Below are 19,499 nucleotides of genomic sequence, written 5' to 3' on the forward strand. Positions count from 1 at the left end.
CCCAGACATTTTAATTTTAAAATTCCACGCTCATCGTACTTAGAAATATAAATGCATTCGATTCGAGTTGAAACTGTTTATCGCCTTTAATGAAACTTATTTAGTTCAAATATTAATGTAATTTCTATACATATCTGGTGCTATACATACTCCAATTGCAGGAGGAGTTAAGGTAACTAAGCCTTAGTTTCACATATTCAATGGCTAATAACTCAGCTATATTGTGCACTACAAACATTTCTGAGTTAATGCATCTTTATTTATACAAAAAGATTCCACTTAATTACTTATATTCTTTTCTGTAATATGATTACACAGCTATTTTTAACTTGGCCTATTAAATTCAAAACTAAATTTTAAACACTAACTAACTAAATTTAAAATTCATATAAAAAACCTTGATAAATTACTCAATACAAGATTTTATTAAAGAAAAAAAGGGTAGGCTGTGTTTTACTTCGACTTCTTGGTGGGATATATAAAAAAATTGTATCTTTACTGTCCCTTTGTAATTTAAATTGTGGGAAAGAGAAACTATTGAGGTACTTACCGGTTCTTTTCGGTAGAATCTACTGTCCGAACCGGTCGAAACTTTACAATAATTCAACAGTGTAACATGACGATTCAAAAGTGCTTTTAGGAGCCTACTTGAATAAAGAATTTTTTGATTTCCCCTTTAATTTTACTACCAAAGTTTCGACAACATTCAAAATGTTTTCTTTTTTTTAAACAAATTCATAATACCACAGATTATTAAGATATCGACCAATGATGTGACAATTAAAGGTCAAATTTGTTTATATACATTATACAGTAACTCCTCCTGACATTGGAATAAACTCTATACAAGATCATCAATACAGATAAAACTTAAATGGTTTATAGTCACGTCTGCCATTAACTTACGTTAGTATTTAACACATTTTAGACATTTTCTTTAGAAATATTTAACTTTTTATTATTATTATTATACAAATTAAATTTTATTAAAATATTTTTTTAATGAATCAAACATCAAGAGTTTCTTCTGGCATCGATTAATGGGGTTTCCAAAACACTTAAAGCCTAATAGGCTATTTGACTGGTTTTTAAATTATTTAGTAGAGGTTAAGGAACCCAGTGAAAGTTGTTTTTTTTTATTCTAGTACATATTTGCTGAAAAATATCAAATCAAAAATTCCATATTTAAAAAGCGCGCGAAAACGCTTCTTTGACAATATGGCGCTGGAATGGGGTCGGTGACGTCACTTACCTGTATTGTAATCTGTGGCACGTATAATCCACATACAGTAGGCAAACGAGGTTAACAAGCAAGTGACGTCATCCTAAACCCGAGCAATTAGGTGCGTTTTGAGCGAACATTTAAAAAATGAATTTTTATTTATGGATTTTTGAATAAATTAATTATTATTTTCAACTTTCGTTGATAAATAACCATTTTTAAACTCATAATGTACACTGATTACAATAATTGACATTTTATTTTTCGCATTGTCAAATGGCCAATTGCTTTAAGAGATTATACATAGCCGGGATGGCTTAGTCGTCAGAACCATTGCGGGTTAATCCAAGCAAGCACCTCTAAATATCCATGTGCTTAATGTCTTATAAATAATTCATCACGTTTTCGGTGAAGGAAAACGTCGCAGGGAAACCTGAATATGTCTAATTTCTATAAATAACTGCCTCAAAGGGAACTTAAGCCCAGCGGTGAATTTACTTGATTTTAAATACATTTGTGATAAAAATCTCCGCATTGAAAGCCGGGGGTCTATTAAAATTCTTAAAGTACTTAAAACGCTATGTTTAATGGAAGTTGAAACGGACCTCGTAGAAAAGGTTCTTTTTTTTTTTAAATTAGTCTGTTTCGTTCGAGTAGTCTTCAGTCTCAATATACATAAATTGATATCCGTCCATATGTCAAGTGTCAAATGTCCGAGGCATGTATCTGTAACAAGTAAATTTATTATTAGAAATCAGAAGCGGTTTTAATTTTTTTTTAAAAGTACAATTTATTACCTAAAACTAAAATTTATAATTACAAATGAGACAAGCATTAGCATTAGCGGCTTGTTAATTTTCCCACAGCTGGACTAAAGGCCTCCTCTCCCTATATAATACACATGTGGCAGAATTTCGTTGAAATTAGACACATGCAGGTTTCCTCACGATGTTTTCCTTCACCGCCGAGCACGAGATGAATTATACACAAATTAAGCACATGAAAATTCAGCGGTGCCTGCCTGGGTTTGAAACCGAAATCATCGGTTAAGATGCACGCGTTCTAATCACTGGGCCATCTCGGCTCTCAAATGAGACAAATTCTTTCAAAATTAAAACAAATACCATTTTATAAAATATGACAAAACTTAAATTACGACCGTGTCTATCTCGCCCGACGGATGCCAACCGAATAGGGGCGAGGCGCTGGTATTCAGCCGCTTATGTAGCAACCGTCACCATAACCCCACTCTTAACTTAAGAAATCTCCAACAATATATAAATAAAACAGTTGCAGATATTATAAAAATTGTTTACATATTTATTAAATTAGACTTGAAAAACTTATGAGAAATTAATTGAATTAGTATAGTAGTATGAAAAAGTGGAAGGGGTCATAAGGGTCATTTAACGACCCCTATGGACAATCTCGGCGGCATATATGATGACGACCTCGTGGTCGAGTAGTGTGTGCACCGATTTTCATGGGTACGCCACTTTTGGGTTCGATTCCCGGCCGATTCGATGTAGAAAAATTTCATTAGTTTTCTATGTTGTCTTGGGTGTAAGTGTTTGCTACCGTCGTTACTTCTGATTTCCCATAACACAAGTGCTTTAGCTACTTACATTGAGATCAGAGTAATGTATGTGATGTTGTCCAATATTTATTATGATTTATTTATTTATATTTAAATATTATTATTCACAATTTACTGAACCGATATGATTTTTTGTGTTTATTTACGAAAACAATGATTAAAAACTTGGTTCTGGCAAATTAATAAAAAAAACGACTCGGAAAAATAATGGTTTTCCAATTAAAGTCTCACCGAACACTGAAGTCGTGTATCCGGAAGACCGCGTAGTGTTCGTTCCTGAACACCGGGTAGAAGTGATCCACCGGTTCAGTGAGTAGAGTGTGGCAGAGCTTGGGATTCGATTTCAGGGCCGGCGCTTCTACGTCCCAAATATCTTCAAACGAACAGCGTTTCCTGAAATAAAAACACATCAAATTATACTGAGCATTCACATCTAAGGTATAGTCAGTCAGTCAGTTTATGATTCGGGTTCAAACTCAGGCAGGCACCATTGAATTTTCATGTGCTTAATTTGTGTTAATAATTCATCTCGTGCTCGGCGGTGAAGGAGAACATCGTGAGGAAACCTGCATGTGTCTGATTTCAACGAAATTCTGCCACATGTGTATTCCACCAACCCGCATCGGAGCAGCGTGGAGGAATATGCTCCAAACCTTCTTATCAAAGGGAGAGGAGGCCTTAGCCCAGCAGTGGGAAGTTTACAGGCTGTTTATGTAAGGTAAACAGCAATTCTTAGTATTGTTAGAAGCCAATCTGCTTATGTATAAAAAAAAGAGTATCTACTGAGTTTCTCGCCGGTTATTCTCGGTAGAATCTACATTCCGAAACGGTGGTAGCTTCACTTAATACAGTTTGTTACATGACGATTCAAAAGCCTACTTGAATAAAGTATATTTAGATTTTGATTTCATCCGAGATGATATAAAATAAGTACACACATGCTCCTTCCGTAGCAGTATTTGGTTTCAACGATGAGGTACGTCGCTCGGTATTTGTTCAATTCCAGATAGAGATCGTTCAGCGAGAACTTGCCGTACATTTTGTACACGGAATAAGCGCGTTGTCTGAAAAAAATAACTAATTAGTACTGATTTTTTTGTACGTGTAAATTTTTTTTAAATATATTTTAGTTAGATTAACGTGTAAATGAGATGATAAATCTGATGGTCAAGTTTTAAGAAATATTAAACATACTTGCTGGTAAGGTTTTGTGCAAGCTTAGTGCAAGCAAGCATCAGATATTCTACCGCCAAACAGCGTTACTCCGTATTGTTGTGTTCCGGTTGGAAGGGTGAGTGAGCCAGTGTAATCACATGCACAAGGGACATAACATCATAGTTCCCAAGGTCGATGGCGCATAGGTGAGGTAAGGAATGGTTAATATTTCTTACAGCGCCATTGTCTATGGACGGTGGTGACCATTTACCATCAGGTGGCCCATTAGCATGTCCGCCTACCGATATAATAAAAAAAAAAAAACAAAATGCCGGCTGAAGTTTTACAGGTTAATGAACTAATTTTGCAAATGTTTTAATTTTTAATGTATGTCTATGTTCCTTCAACAATTTATCAGCCTTATATTAACGAGTATTGATATTCGTTTCGTTTAATGTGATAACGTCTGAATACTCTGTGTAGTAAACTGCGCACACCTGGCTTCCAAGTGCTCGTAGTGCGGGTGAGTGACTATGGGCCGTCTGGTCGACAGCATGACAGTGGCCGAAATGGGCATCGAACCCGCGAACGCCCCAGCGCCCGCCTCCTTTGATATCCAGAGTAGCAGCTCCTCCTGGGGGTAGTCATTGAACTCTCCTGGAAATTAAAGGCAAATCAATCGGAATTTTTTAAGTCATTAGTAAAAATTAGTGTTCAATCGTAAGGGTTTAGTTGTTTAATTTAAAATTGGCTGAAATATTTATGTAGACCATTCAACCCTTGAGAAACATGGCGGTTTTTTTTCATAGATAGATTGATTCAAGAGGAAGGTTTATATGTATAATACATGCACCATATTGTACAGAAACACTGATAATTTTAGAGGTTTCTGAAGTGATGTCGTAAATAAGCACATTTTTGCGCTTACATTGCAAACGCTGGCTGAACCCTACGAGATAGATAAAAATAATGTACTACAGTATTGTACACCTTATAAAGGTCTTCAAAAATGTCCGCGATGGTATATGTCTATCTCTTAGGGATAACCCACAATAACCACTTTTATCCTTTACTTTTTACGAGATATAATGGCTTATTTACGAAGCGATTTTAAGGAATACAGCATTAATCCTTATCCAATCAAGTACCTTAAATACACTGTGCATTTAATATAGATCAATATGGCCTTTTACAGCATCTAATTTAAATGAAAATTTTCGAAGATATTACAGATTTAAAATCCAATGACACAGCGGTTTGTATTGCCTAATGACAAAAAGGTATGAACTTTGTACGTAATGACATCCTGTAGTATATTCAGTATCACCCGTGCGAAATATATCCGGTTAAAGAGGACCAATTGTTGAAATTTTACACTTACCTATATGCGACATTTCTTTCGTAATATTCTTGGACAGCTCAGTCAAGATTGGCACAATTAGAATCGCCCACATGATCGGTATGTACTTAGAGAATGATTTTGGTAATCTGTAATTAGAGATAACTCTATTAATATACATATATATCGTCATGTTTATAGTCTATTCCAATTGAAGATTTTTTTTTATGGCACTGGTTGGCGGACGAGCATGTGGGCCACCTGATGGTAAGTTACCCTCCCATATTAACCATTCCTTACGTCGCCAATGCGCCACCAACCTTGGGAACTAAGATGTATCCCTTGTGCCTGTAGTTACACTGGCTCACTCACCCTTTATACCGGAACACATCAATACTGAGTACTGCTGTTTGGCGGTAGAATACCTCATGAGTGGGTGGTACCTACCCAGACGGGCTTGCACAAAGCCCTACCGCCGAGTAGTACGAAGATTTTATGATTAATATATCTTTATTTATAATTATAATACAACACTATTACACTTAACTACTTATTTCCACTTTAATTTTACGTCCAAAGTTCCGATAACAGTTTTATCGAAGTTTTTTCAAAAAAAAAACGCAATTCTTTTGGGAACCCATAATGAATATCATAGATTATTCGAGCTCTCGACCAATGATATCGCGTCAATTCAAGGTCAAATGTTGTTTATTTGGCTTATGTCCTCTTATTGTTGGAATGGACTATACAAGTACAGGGACTTGTTAAAACAAGAAAGAAAATCAATCTATTGTAGAATTCGTTTTTTTTTTTTATTATTTACAACAAAAATTATCTGCATTCAACTTGGTGTTGCCTTTAAGACACCTTTTGGCATTATGTTCGTTATCTTTGCCCGGTTCATTAAAAAATACATAAATTAAAAAATATATATGAATGTGTCCTATTTAATTATAACAAACCGTACTCACGTGTAATACTTTTTATTGAATATCAATGACGAAACTAAGCACATATGCGTCGAGAACAAGAGCTTTAAACGCATCACCAAAACCGCCATTACGCCATACACGATCATCTGCGATATGTTATAGAATATGGCGGACTCCACTTGGATATTTCTCAAATATAGCAGCAGGGGGTCGATCTTCGTCGGCTCTTTCTTCGGTACGACGTCCGTATTATTTTCAATACCGCTGTCTTCATCGTCGTTCTTGTCGCCCTGCTTCCTGTCCCTCTCGGCTGCATCTTCTGTCTCTCTCGCGCACTTCTCCGTCGCCGAGTGTTGCCAGTGACACGTGACGTTGATGCAACTCACCAGGACGAGCGGGATCAGCAGGCTCCTCATCATGTTGACGACGGAACTTATTTTCAAGAAATCGAAGACTTCCGAGCACGTATAAATCAACGAGTGGAAAGTTTTATAATCTGTGAACTTCGAATAGAGTATGTCCCAGACGTGGGAATCCTCCTCGACTTCCAGGTATTCGCTGAACAATTTCTTCAGGTACCACGAGAGGCACAGAACGAGCGATATCCTCAGGATGACGAGCCACGTCTCGACGAACAGGTCCAAGTGGCTCTGGACCTTGATGCGCAAGTAGCTCAAGAAGAGACAGTATATCGATATGGTGATCAGAAAAGTCGTATACAAGGAGCATTTCAGCATGTCGTTCCCTTGCAGCAGCAGCACCGCGGTGTGCAGGCTGCAGAAGTGGGAGTAGAGGATCAGGGCAAAGGTTTTGACGTCGATAATCTTGAGCTGTTCCATCACAAAGAATATAACCAGCTGAGTGAGGAATATGAACTGTGTGAACTGCCAGAACAGCAAGCAGAGTATGTTTATGAAGAGCGTTAATATCTGAAACAAAACTGATATAAATTTACCAACTAATCATAGACTTATTATATCATATAAGTGAGCAACATGTGTGCTTTCATTCGGTAGTACAGCTTTGTGCAAGTTCCTTTGGATATGTAGCACATACTTATCATTTTTTCTGGCCCCAAACAGCGACACTAACTTTTTTTTTATTTTGGAGGCAGGACAGCTAATAGGCCACATGATGCTAAGTGGTTACGCCCCTGGACGTCACCAATGCGCCAGCAACCTTGGGAACTAAGACGTTATATCTCTTGTGCCTATTGTTACACTGGCCAACTCAACCTTCAAACCGAAACACAACAATACTTGGAATGCTGTTTGGTGGTAGAATATCTGATGAGTATGATGAGAGGCGGGCTTGCACAAAGCCCTACCACCAAGTAAACAACGACTACAGGCACAAGGCATGACATCTTAACTCTCAATGTTGGTGATGTATTGTGACAGTTAGTTAATACCTAACTCTGCCAGTGTCCATGGATGGCGGTGATCACTGACCATCCGTTGGTCCGGTTGTTCGAACCTTTATTATAAAATATGTGCACTCATAATCTTATTGGACGGGAATTCGACAATCGGTCTCAAGGAACCGAACCAAGACTAGACCGAATAAAAGATGTATTACTTTTCACTGGGCTGTCTTAGCTCTGAAATTATGATACCATCCAGAGAGACTTGCACAGAGCAATCATTACCCTCTTTAAAATAGCCATTAGAATGTTACCTCAAGCTTCAATATCCTGTTATTACTCGTCTCTCTGAGCTGGAGGGTTAACAGCCATGCTTGTAGGAGCAGTAGGGGCGCTGCCAAATTTTCCCTCTCATTCGGCGCCCACTGTACGCGAGTACACTCAGCGTGGTTCGTGAAGTATTGAACCACTGCCAGTAGACCACCCAAGACGCTTTGGCTGGTAAGTTAAAATGTTTTCTTTAATTTCATTTCCAGTAAGTTAAGCAAGGTTGAAACGATGGCTTTGGTTAGAACGGGAGAATCTTAGCACAAGATTGCGGATTCAAATCAGAACGAGAACCATTTATTCAAAACCCATCATATACTTAGAATTGATGGAAAACATCGAGAATATTCCATTTCTATATAACAAACCCCCAGTGGAGCACTTTGGCGGAATAATCTTGAAGCCGACAAAAATAAAAACAAAAGTACAACAAAAACTATGATAATGTTACAGTGTTCCTCAGATAAAATAGAGGTTTACTCATAGACAAATACAGCTTAACTCACAACTTACCTCAGCATGGTGGCATGTAGGAACAAGGCAGCTACAGTGAGACCAGACAACCACCAGATCACCTCCAAGTAGAAGAAAACCGGTTGCCCAATGCCCACACAGCTCTCTACAGGACTGTGGCCTGGACCCCTCTCGACCATGTGGCATTCCCTATACTGGGTAGAGTTCAACCAGGGCTCAAAATACCTGTACATAGCCCCTATAATGACCTGAAACATTATTATTTTGGTTATTTATTTTAAATTATTCTTTTGTATTTTAATTATTTTTAATATTCATATGGTGCACCTGATGGAAAGACAGAGAAAGATTTTTGGACTTCAAAAGAAAGGACTTTAATACATTTTAAAAACAAAATCCAAGTCAAACAAATAAAATCAATTCAATAAAAAATATAAGTAGATGTAGAAAAGATGAGTATAATTCCTATATTTGAATATAGACAGATTCATTTTCTAATGGAATTAAAAGAATAAAAAAAAAAATTTATTATACAGATTTTCGAATTTAATTTGTTCAGGAGTAAACTAGTCAAACACTCAAGTAAAAACATTATTAAATTTTTTTTTTAAAAACATTTTGAGGTCTCCATTCTACTGTTCTGCCTATTGAGGCTACATCCTGGGCAGGCAGGCTAGGCAGACCTATAGACAATATCTTCATCACATCTGTGTTTGTCAATGTTGAGAACTAGGATGTTATGTCCCTTGTGCCTGTAGTTACTAGCTTAGTATGCTTTATAAAAAAATAAAACAAAACTTAATATTTCTGCTTAGCTATAGAATGATTCTGAACAAAATGTTTTTTACTCACCTCGGGAATAATATTAAATCTATTCATTGCATTGACATCCTTAGGATATTCGACTAATTTGTCAAATATAATTTTATACATTCCAGCGAGTAATGGTTTTTCTTCGACAACAGTTTTGTAATACGAGTAATAGAATCCCATTTCTGTCCTGAACGACATCTCTCGTTCCAGATCGGATAAATAGAGGAAGTTTCTGTCATTTTCAAAGAGATGCGATACATATTTGTAGTGTATATAACCTAAAGAATATGCTGTAAAAAAAAAAAAATATCATTTACAGATTACACAATGTACTTAAACAATCTATAGATTTTTAAAATACAATTAGTGTATAACTCGTGGCTAAATTCAAGTTATTAATACTCTTTGGTTTGAAGGCTTTATTTATAAATGTAAACGATATCTATGACTTTAAACGAGAATATATTGTGATATCTATTGTAAGAATTGAATAACATAAATATTATAAACTGGTTTTGTGGAAAATTATTTATGTTCCTGAACACTTGAAGCCGACTTCACTTTTAATAAGTTTTTTGTTTTACATTTTTATTTAATCAAAGACAAAGGCATTATAAAATAAGGAAGCGTGGAAAGGTGTATTGCTCAATGATTGTCAGAAATCTACGACCAGTTCAGAAATAAGCACTTCGGATTGAGAAGAACCGGCGAACGAAAATTGGGGGTTTTGTACGTCATATTTTAAGATTATAGCATTGGTAAAATAATATAATAAAAATCGTTATTTAAAATAGCGTTACAATCCAATTAAAAATTGTTTATATTATGTAATTATTAAGAATTCGATTATTATTTATTTAAATAACAAAATTTGTATTTTATAAGTTGCAAAATGTATCTCACGGTTTAACATAATATTAATTAATTCTTACCGAGGCCACTTAAAAGCGTAAATACTAAAAGTTTTCTTCCGAACGATTTTCGATCTTTACTGTCGTCTTGCACTTCTCCTGGACTCGCCTCCATATTGGCTATTTACATTCTTTAATTAAAATGTATTAATTTTTGTTTCTGAATAACGGCCTTTGGTAATTGTTAATAACAGTAAATTAATAACTGGCCTAGAATTAATATAAACAATCTCACATTCCAAACTCATTAACTCAATGTTGGCAGGTAACTTTGACAGTTCCGATTACTCCGGTTCCCAGACAGTTCACAGAAGTCAGAAAAGGCTTTTTTTTAAATATATATGAGTCATAATTTAATTATTTAATATTTTTATCTATAATTTATATATATAATTTTTTATTTATTATTTTAATCAAAAACTACACTAAAAAAATTAAGTAAAATAAAAAAATATATTTACTTAAATTCAAATTAGTTTTCTATTAGAAATAAAACAAATATAATATATTACAAAGTATAAAATTTGTGAATATAAATAAGGAATTATTAATTTTATATGAGTTATTCATTGAAATGATGATAATTTATTGATTATTAATAGTTAATAAATTATTATTATAAGTTTGCGCTTGTAGCAGTTTTTTTTTTTTTATTAATTGTGTACATTAAAAAGAAAATTAAATATAAGAAGAACTAAAATGATAATAAGAATCATATGGGAAAATGATGACAAGATAACAAGCTAATAATATATTATATGTATATAGCGTGAAGTTGTCTATTTGAAACGACTTGACAGTTGACACTTAAATGCCGGTTTGGCTAGCAACTTCACAGTTATAGTTGACAAAAGAAGATAAAAAAGTAGTATTAAATAAATGTATATAATTAAATACATCATGATTTAGCAGTGTAGACAAGCCATAATAGTATTTTTACAAAAATATCTGTCCATTCTAATTTCTATTTATAATGTTAGACTCCCTTCGGGATGTTTTTAAAGAAAGAGGCATATACTTACAGTCGCGTCACAATATATTTACAAGTACTATGTTATGCATATTCACAGTAACATTGATCGGTTCCGCTAAATCAATAAATCCTTACGATTTCCTATACTAAAATATCCTATACGTTTCAATAATAAAATTCCGCAGATATTTTTAACTTTGCCGATACATAAATTCAAATCGTTTTAAAAAAAATGCGAAAATAATTCTGTTCCCTCTTCATTATGATTGATGATTTAGTATGGAGATGCTTATCCCGGTAAGGAAATAAATTACTTTTTTTAATTCACCCCTCGAAGATGTAAAATGGGGCTGACGGTTTGTGTACTGTTATAAATTTCGGGCGAGTATAGCCGGTTCAGGCAGTTGTGTATTTAAATAATAGTATTTAACTTTGTATTCCAAATGTTGGAGAAAAGTAATCACTGTATTTCTTACCGGTCGCGGTGGTGACTAGCTGTTGTATTAAATTACGATTCAAAAGTTCTTATAAAAACCTTGTTATCTTGTTTATCTCTATTCCTTTTTCGTTTGTATTAGAAAATAGAAGTGGCCGTATTTACAGGATATCCGGTAAACTACGGACACTTGCTAGACTAGGCTAATTGCTCAGAAAAAGTTTACGTTATATTCGATTTAGAATTAATGAGTTTTATACATATTAGCCCCCTCTAGCTTATTTTGTATGCACTAATGACGTATAATTTATGAAGAAATTATAGTATTCGATTATCTTGTCAAATGTATTGTCATACTTTATTATGTACAATTCTTAAAGTTAATTAAAGCCAAGTTCTCTTATGGTTTTGTCATTTATGTATCAATTTAATTAACTTTAAATATGTCTCAAGAGGATTCTGTCGATACTACACATTCATTTTCACAAGGCACAATGTCGCGCTATCTCCGACCTGACAGATTTGAGATAGAACCGAATTCTAGCAATTCTGACTTAAAATGGACTCATTGGCGATTTACATTTACAAATTTTTTATCAGAAGAAATCTCCACTAATACTCCTGACTCTATGAAACTGATGTTGTTGGTAAATCATTTAGCTCCAACAATTTTTTCATATATTCGTGATTGTAAATTTTACGAAGATGCTATTAAATTACTTGATAGTATTTACATAAAACCTAGAAACGAAGTTCTAGCACGGCACATACTAATTACGAGAAAACAGCGACCGGAAGAAACAATTTCCGAATATTCACGAGCTTTGAAACTCTTGGCTCATGACTGTATCTTCCGAAACGTTACTGCCGAAGAACACGAACAACAAACGATTAGAGGAGCATTTATTGCAGGTATAAGTTCTCAGAAAATTCGAGAGCGTCTTTTAGAAAATATTACAATTACTATGGATGAAGCTTTAAATCAAGCTATATCATTAGAAACGGCAGAAAAAAATTCAGAAATAATTGCTGGTAACACAAATTCTTCGCAACTAAATGCATTTTCTAATAATATAAATGATTTTAATCAAAATGTGGCGGTATCTACTACACAACGGAGACGCTGTTTCTTTTGTGGTGGCAACATACATCAAAGAATAAAATGTCCTGCTTTTAAAGTCACATGTCAACTGTGTTCTAAGCAAGGCCATTTTGCTAAGGTTTGTCGAAGCGGTAATCAACAAACTGCAAATGCTCTTACTACTGACACATGCTTACATTATTCAAATGAAAGTTTCTTAGCTGCATCGCCTAGTAGCTTACAAAATGCTACCGTACCTATTTTTATAAATAATATACGCGCTGATGCCTTGATAGATACAGGAAGCTCCGTCAGTTTTATCAATAAGAAATTAGTACAAATAATGAATTTAAAAATAAAACCCTGTAAACAGACGATTACTTTAGCATCGTTGACTCATGTATCCTTCGTAGAAGGAATGTGCCATGCTACAGTTAAGTTACAACATCATATTTATCAACAACGTCAACTTCTAATAGTTAACAATCTTTGTGCAGATATCATTATTGGCCATGACATACTAAAAGATCATTCGAAATTAGAATTTAAATTTGGAGGTAATAGAGAGCCTTTAAAAATATGTAACGTTATGAATGCATCTGTGCCACCAGTGTCTTTATTTACTAACTTATCATCTGATATTAAGCCTGTGGCGGTAAAATCTAGACGATATAGTAAAGAAGATAGCGATTTTATTAATACTGAAATTTCGAAGCTTTTAGCAGACGGAGTTATTGAACCCAGCGTTTCACCTTGGCGTGCCCAAGTCCTTGTTGCTGGAGGAGGAATTCACAGAAAACGCTTGGTAGTAGACTATTCGCAAACTATTAACAGATTTACATTGTTAGATGCATACCCTTTACCAAATATAGAAAATGTAGTATCTGAAGTTGCAAAATATAATTATTTCAGTCAAATAGATTTAAAAAGTGCCTACCATCAAATCCCAATATTAGAAAAAGAAAAAATTTTTACTGCCTTTGAAGCTGCTGGCAATCTATATCAATTTACCAGAATACCTTTTGGAGTTACAAATGGAGTAGCAGCATTCCAACGAGCTTTACATTTTATAATTAAAACAGAAATTTTGAAAGGTACATTTTGCTATTTAGATGATGTTACAATTTGTGGAATGGATAAAGGTGATCATGATCAAAACTTAAATTGTTTTATGGCTGCTGTGAAAAAGTATAATTTAACCATAAATGAACAAAAATCTACATTTGGTGTCAATTCTATTAATCTGCTTGGATACAATATTAAAGATAATACTGTCAAGCCTGACTCTAATAGATTAAAACCATTATTAGACCTGCCGCCCCCAACGAATAACAATGAATTAAAACGAACACTTGGTTTATTTGCTCACTATGCAAAATGGATCAATAATTTTTCAAAAAAAATAAAACCATTGATTGGCATTATGTCTTTTCCAATTGATGATACTGCAAAAACTTGCTTTGTATCCTTAAAATCAGAAATAGAAAAATCAACTTTAGCCGTTATTGATGATAATGATATTCTTACTGTCGAGACTGACGCATCAGAATTTGCGATTGCTGCGTCACTATCTCAAAAGGGGCGACCTATAGCTTTTTTTTCTAGAACACTTTCAGATTCAGAGCAACGCCAATCTTCAATCGAAAAAGAAGCATGCGCTATTGTAGAGAGTCTTCGCAAATGGCGTCATTATTTAATTGGTAAACATTTTTTACTTTTAACAGACCAACGCTCTGTTGCATTTATGTTTAACCAAAATCATATCAGTAAAATAAAAAATGAGAAGCTTGAACGGTGGCGTCTCGAATTATCTTGTTTTAAATATGACATAATTTATCGTCCGGGTAAAGAAAACACAGTTGCTGATGCTTTATCAAGAGTGTGTGCTCATATGAATGTCGATAAATTACGTGAACTGCATAATTCCCTCTGTCACCCTGGCATTGTAAGAATGATGCATTGGGTTCGCATGAAAAACTTACCGTATTCGGTGAATGATATAAAATCTCTCATACAGTCTTGCCAAATATGTGCAGAAATTAAACCTCGGTTTATGAAATCTAAAGGTCAATTAATAAAAGCTACAGCACCTTTTGAGCGATTAAACATTGACTTTAAAGGACCTTTACCATCGAATACTCCAAATAAATATTTATTAACAATAATCGACGAATACAGTAGATTTCCTTTTGCATATGCCTGTAAGGAAATAACAACTGCAACTGTTATAAGATGTTTAAAAGATTTATTTTACACTTTTGGAACACCGCTTTATATTCATAGTGATAGAGGATCTGCTTTTATTTCTAAAGAGTTTACAGAATTTCTAAGTTCCTTGGGGATTGCATGTAGCAGAACAACGCCTTATAATCCACGTGGAAATGGTCAAGTCGAGCGTCTCAACGGCACTTTGTGGAAAACAATACAACTTGCTCTTCGTACAAGAGAAATGCCAATTGAAAGCTGGGAGCAATGTCTGCCAATGTCCTTACATGCAATTCGCTCACTTCTTTGTATACCAATTAATACAACTCCACACGAACGACTATTTAATCATCCTCGTAGATCACCTCATGGAGAATCGTTACCCTCTTGGTTAATTCCTGGACCTGTGCTAATGAAAAAAAATATACGCAATAAAAACGATCCATATGTTGAAGAAGTTGAACTATTACAAAGTAACCCCTATTACTCTTTTGTGAAACATAAAAATGGGCGGGAATCAACAGTTTCAAATCGGAACTTAGCTCCACTTCCCACTCCAATAGAACACTACATAGATAAAAATTTAGAAGAACAATTAAATAATTCAACTACAAAAAGACAGCAAGAACAAGAAGATATCGTAGATGTTTTCTATGACTCAGAAGACCGAAATATAAATGCGGAGCATATTGATGTTCAGGACATACAATCTGTGACACCGAGTACGTCTGAGGATCAACATCTTAGGCGATCCGAAAGGACAAGACGAACTCCATATTATTTAAAAGATTATAGTTGCGTGTTAGAAAATGTTAGAGGGGGTGAATGACGTATAATTTATGAAGAAATTATAGTATTCGATTATCTTGTCAAATGTATTGTCATACTTTATTATGTACAATTCTTAAAGTTAATTAAAGCCAAGTTCTCTTATGGTTTTGTCATTTATGTATCAACTAATATTGACAAGTACAGTCTTCAGTAAAAGTTTTTGTTAAATAATCGCCACTGTACATAGATGGCGCCACATGTCGCTATTTTCAGTCAGATTTTCCTTGATGATTCACTAATATCTTATCAAACATTAGCATTACATAGCCCAGTAGTTTGAACACGTGAATCTTAACCGATGATGATCTTAACGGGTTCAAACTCAGGCAATCATCACTTACATGAAAATAGTTTGTAATAATGTTGTATTTTTTTTTATGTCAATAGGTGGCAAACGAGCAGGAGGCTCACCTGATGGAAAGTGACAACCACCGCCCATGGACATCTGCAACACCGGGGGGCAGTTTGCAGGTGCAGGGAGCCTTTCAGGAAAGAGTACGCTCTTTTCTTAAAGGTTCCCAAGTCGTATCGGTTCGGAAAAACCGCCGGCGAAAGCTGGTTCCACAGAGTGGTTGTGCGAGGCAGAAAATGTCTTAAATATCGCACTGTTGTGGATTATAAACAAGGATATACTTTTAGTGTACACCACAAAGAGAAAATATATAAATACCAACACAGATCCAGCCATAATAAAAGAGGCGTACAATTTTGGCGACCTTATCGCAGACAGCGATCTTTTCCAAGCAACCAACGGCGTAGGTTAGATTAGCTCATAGAATATCAGGTGGGTGGTGCTGTAATATATTTGTCGGAGAAGCATCGTTCTTGTTGACATCGTCTTCAACGGTTACGGGCATAGTGTGCGTCATCGGGGTAAAGAACAAGCGCAAAACACGACTATCACGTTTTTACAGTATTTTAATTAAAATAAAATCAATAAATTAACACTTTAACAAGTAACAACACCGAGCAGCGGGTTCAGGCCACCGACCTGACCTTTATAGGCAGTCTTTTACACTTTTCAAGACCCAACTTGATATGTCCCTTTTTCTAATCAAACAAAATGTACCTATCCGTCAAAACTCTGAATCTCTGTTCACTAGATGACGCCTCGACCCCGCTCGAGGCAAATGCTTCGCTCTGATTGGTCGTTACAAGAAATACAGTATTCATAACTATTATTAAATTAGTCTGATTTTTAACATCTAAAAATAATGTAACAGATAAAATATAATTAAATCATGAATTTTAAAAGATATTAAAATTTAAACAAATAATATTCTGTGTATACATGCAAACGTCAATCTACCCGACTCAAAATAAATAATAATCAAAAATTTTTAGTGTGATAATAATACAGCCGTGCTGAACACGTAAATCTAAGCTTTGCTTTCCTTTTCACCCTCTTCGGTTCATACGTTCATTACGTGAACACTACATCACACAGCTGGATACGAAAGAGCCTTTCGTGAATGTATTTAATGCCGTCGTTTACTTAATCGATTCGTCATATATTTGAATAGTATTTCATAATACGATCGATATTTATACACATACTATTTAAATTCTTCCAATTACCAAAATGACGCATACGATGACTTACGTAGAACAACGAGCTATCTGTCCTGGCTTCAAACGAGAACAATATACTTCATTACTACCTTTAGATTTAAAAACTAACATAAAAAGAAAATTCTTATTTTTGACGGCTTTGATAGTTGATATTTTTGGCAATTTTCTACTATAAGACGCGTGTGTTATTCATACTTATAAACCTTCGCTTTGAATCACTGTGTATTGTTGAAAACTGCATTAAAATCTGTTTCGTAGTTTAAAAGGTCTAAGCGATTTTGTTTGATAAAACGGCAGGGAGCCCTCTCCCTGCCGTTTTATCAATTGTGAAAAAAATATATATTTATGCGAATGATTAATTTTTTTTTTTTTTAGGATGACAAACAGTTAAAATATACGTTAAACGTCAAATAAAAATAAAATTACAAAGCAATCATGACTTCACAAATATTTAAAATGAAATACGTGACAGAAGATTGTTGAGACAGTATCCGCTAAAATGATAAATTTATTCAAATTTCATAGCAATATGACTGACTTAATTTATATTGAGTAAAAAATTATTTCAATGTTAACACTCAATTTTATACAAACAAAAAATAACATTTATATATTATCTATATTGATGACAAAAATAAACAAGATTTTTTTTTTAGGGTTATTATAATTTGTACATTATAGCTTTCAATATTTATATGTCTAGATAGACTGTCGAAGAGGACAATGCGACGAAAAATATAGTGTAAATAATCGTTTCTATTTTTTTTGGCTTTTATTTGTGGCAAGATGGCACAGATTATTTCGCAATAATAGTTATTTACTATGACGTTCGGCGAGTGTCAAGCGTAGCTGGTAACAGCGTAGCTGTCATAATAAGTTATTTAGTTTTCGTTTCAGGAATTTCAAACAAATATTTATTTCGTGTTTGTTTATTGAGGACATCTCAGAAAAATATCAATATGACGGCGCATGCATAGCGCCATATGTTGAATTACGTCGGAACTAGATTTGACAAATACTCGTCACTGTCAAAATCTAGCGGCGCGACGTGTGGATGGTTAGCGGAGACGTAATGGCGGCATTCAACTGGGAAGAGAAACCGCCATCTAAAATACACCACAAATACGACGAATCGCTTATGTTCCGTGTAATCTACGATAGTTTTCGTTAATTTCGGTTCATATGTGATATAAAGTAATTAACTTTTACTTTGATGACTTGATGATTGACTTTTAATTTGATTATTGGACTAAACACAGATTTTAATTATATTTGAAGAAGTAAATTGATTATACAATTGATTTTGACGTTTTATCTTTTTATTCGATTGCATCCACAAGTTATACATCATGGCTAATCCTGATAAAGGTGATCTCTCGCCTTTAAAAAGCCAAATAAACAACAATTGACAGCAAATTGACGCGATATCATTGGTCGAGAGCTTGATTAGTCTATGATATTCACTGTGGATTTTCGAAAAAATGGAGTTTTGTACGGCGACGAAACTGTTATCGGAATTTCGGAAGTAAAATTAAAGTGGAAATAAGTAGTTGGAATAGAGTGTAGATTTACGAATTCCATGTGATTTGTTAATAGCACGGGTATATTATTATAACACAACGGTTTTTTTGTTCAAGATGTCGACCAATGACACGCGTCAATTCAATCTCATAGTTGTGTTTGTCTGTATTATGGTTTGAAAATCTCTTATACATATAATAAAATTGGAGTGTATGTTTGTAATACTAAACTAACCGCTTCTTACTAAATGCACATGCATGTACACACGGTACACATACCAAAATAACATTATTTGTCAGTCTGTCTGTCTGTCTGTATGTTTGTTCCGGCTATTCTCTGGAACGGCTGAACCGATTTTGACGGGACTTTCACTAGCAGATAGATAAGGAGAGGCTTTTATTTTAGAATAGACTTATATATAAAATAATAAAAAAATTACGCTACAATGTCCAAATAACTTAAATTCAAACGCGCACGAATTCGCGCACACGGCTAGAACTATATACTTACATTACGATGAAAACGGCTGTCCGTAACGCGTGCCGAGGGCGTTTATTAGTGGGCCGAGTGAGGCGTTAGCTGACACGTGCGAACGCGAGGTGGGGGCCCCAAGTTTCAACGAATTGGGAGTGGGAGGCGTGGGTTTAAGTTTTACGAGTGGGGGCTTGTAGTGGGATAACATTCCGTTTAGGTACCGACAGCTATTTTCAACCAATGTACTTTAGTTACGGATGCTGTAATGTAAAG

General features: G+C 34.7%; 1 protein-coding gene across 1 annotated transcript; it reads right to left on the reverse strand.

Moving 5' to 3' along the window:
* Nucleotides 1-1,226: 1,226 nt before the first annotated feature.
* On the reverse strand, nucleotides 1,227-10,448 carry LOC125074587 (probable C-mannosyltransferase DPY19L1). The gene is made up of 10 exons (XM_047685936.1): nucleotides 10,155-10,448; nucleotides 9,262-9,512; nucleotides 8,449-8,657; nucleotides 7,923-8,106; nucleotides 6,285-7,174; nucleotides 5,356-5,462; nucleotides 4,472-4,631; nucleotides 3,758-3,883; nucleotides 3,051-3,212; nucleotides 1,227-1,948 (listed from the first exon to the last, which is right to left on the reverse strand). The coding sequence occupies exons 1-10, from the start codon at nucleotides 10,246-10,248 to the stop codon at nucleotides 1,921-1,923; spliced, it is 2,211 nt and encodes a 736-aa protein (XP_047541892.1). The 5' UTR covers nucleotides 10,249-10,448; the 3' UTR covers nucleotides 1,227-1,920.
* Nucleotides 10,449-19,499: the final 9,051 nt, after the last annotated feature.

Source organism: Vanessa atalanta, chromosome 28 (assembly GCF_905147765.1).
Source record: "Vanessa atalanta chromosome 28, ilVanAtal1.2, whole genome shotgun sequence".
Lineage (NCBI taxonomy): Eukaryota > Metazoa > Arthropoda > Insecta > Lepidoptera > Nymphalidae > Vanessa > Vanessa atalanta.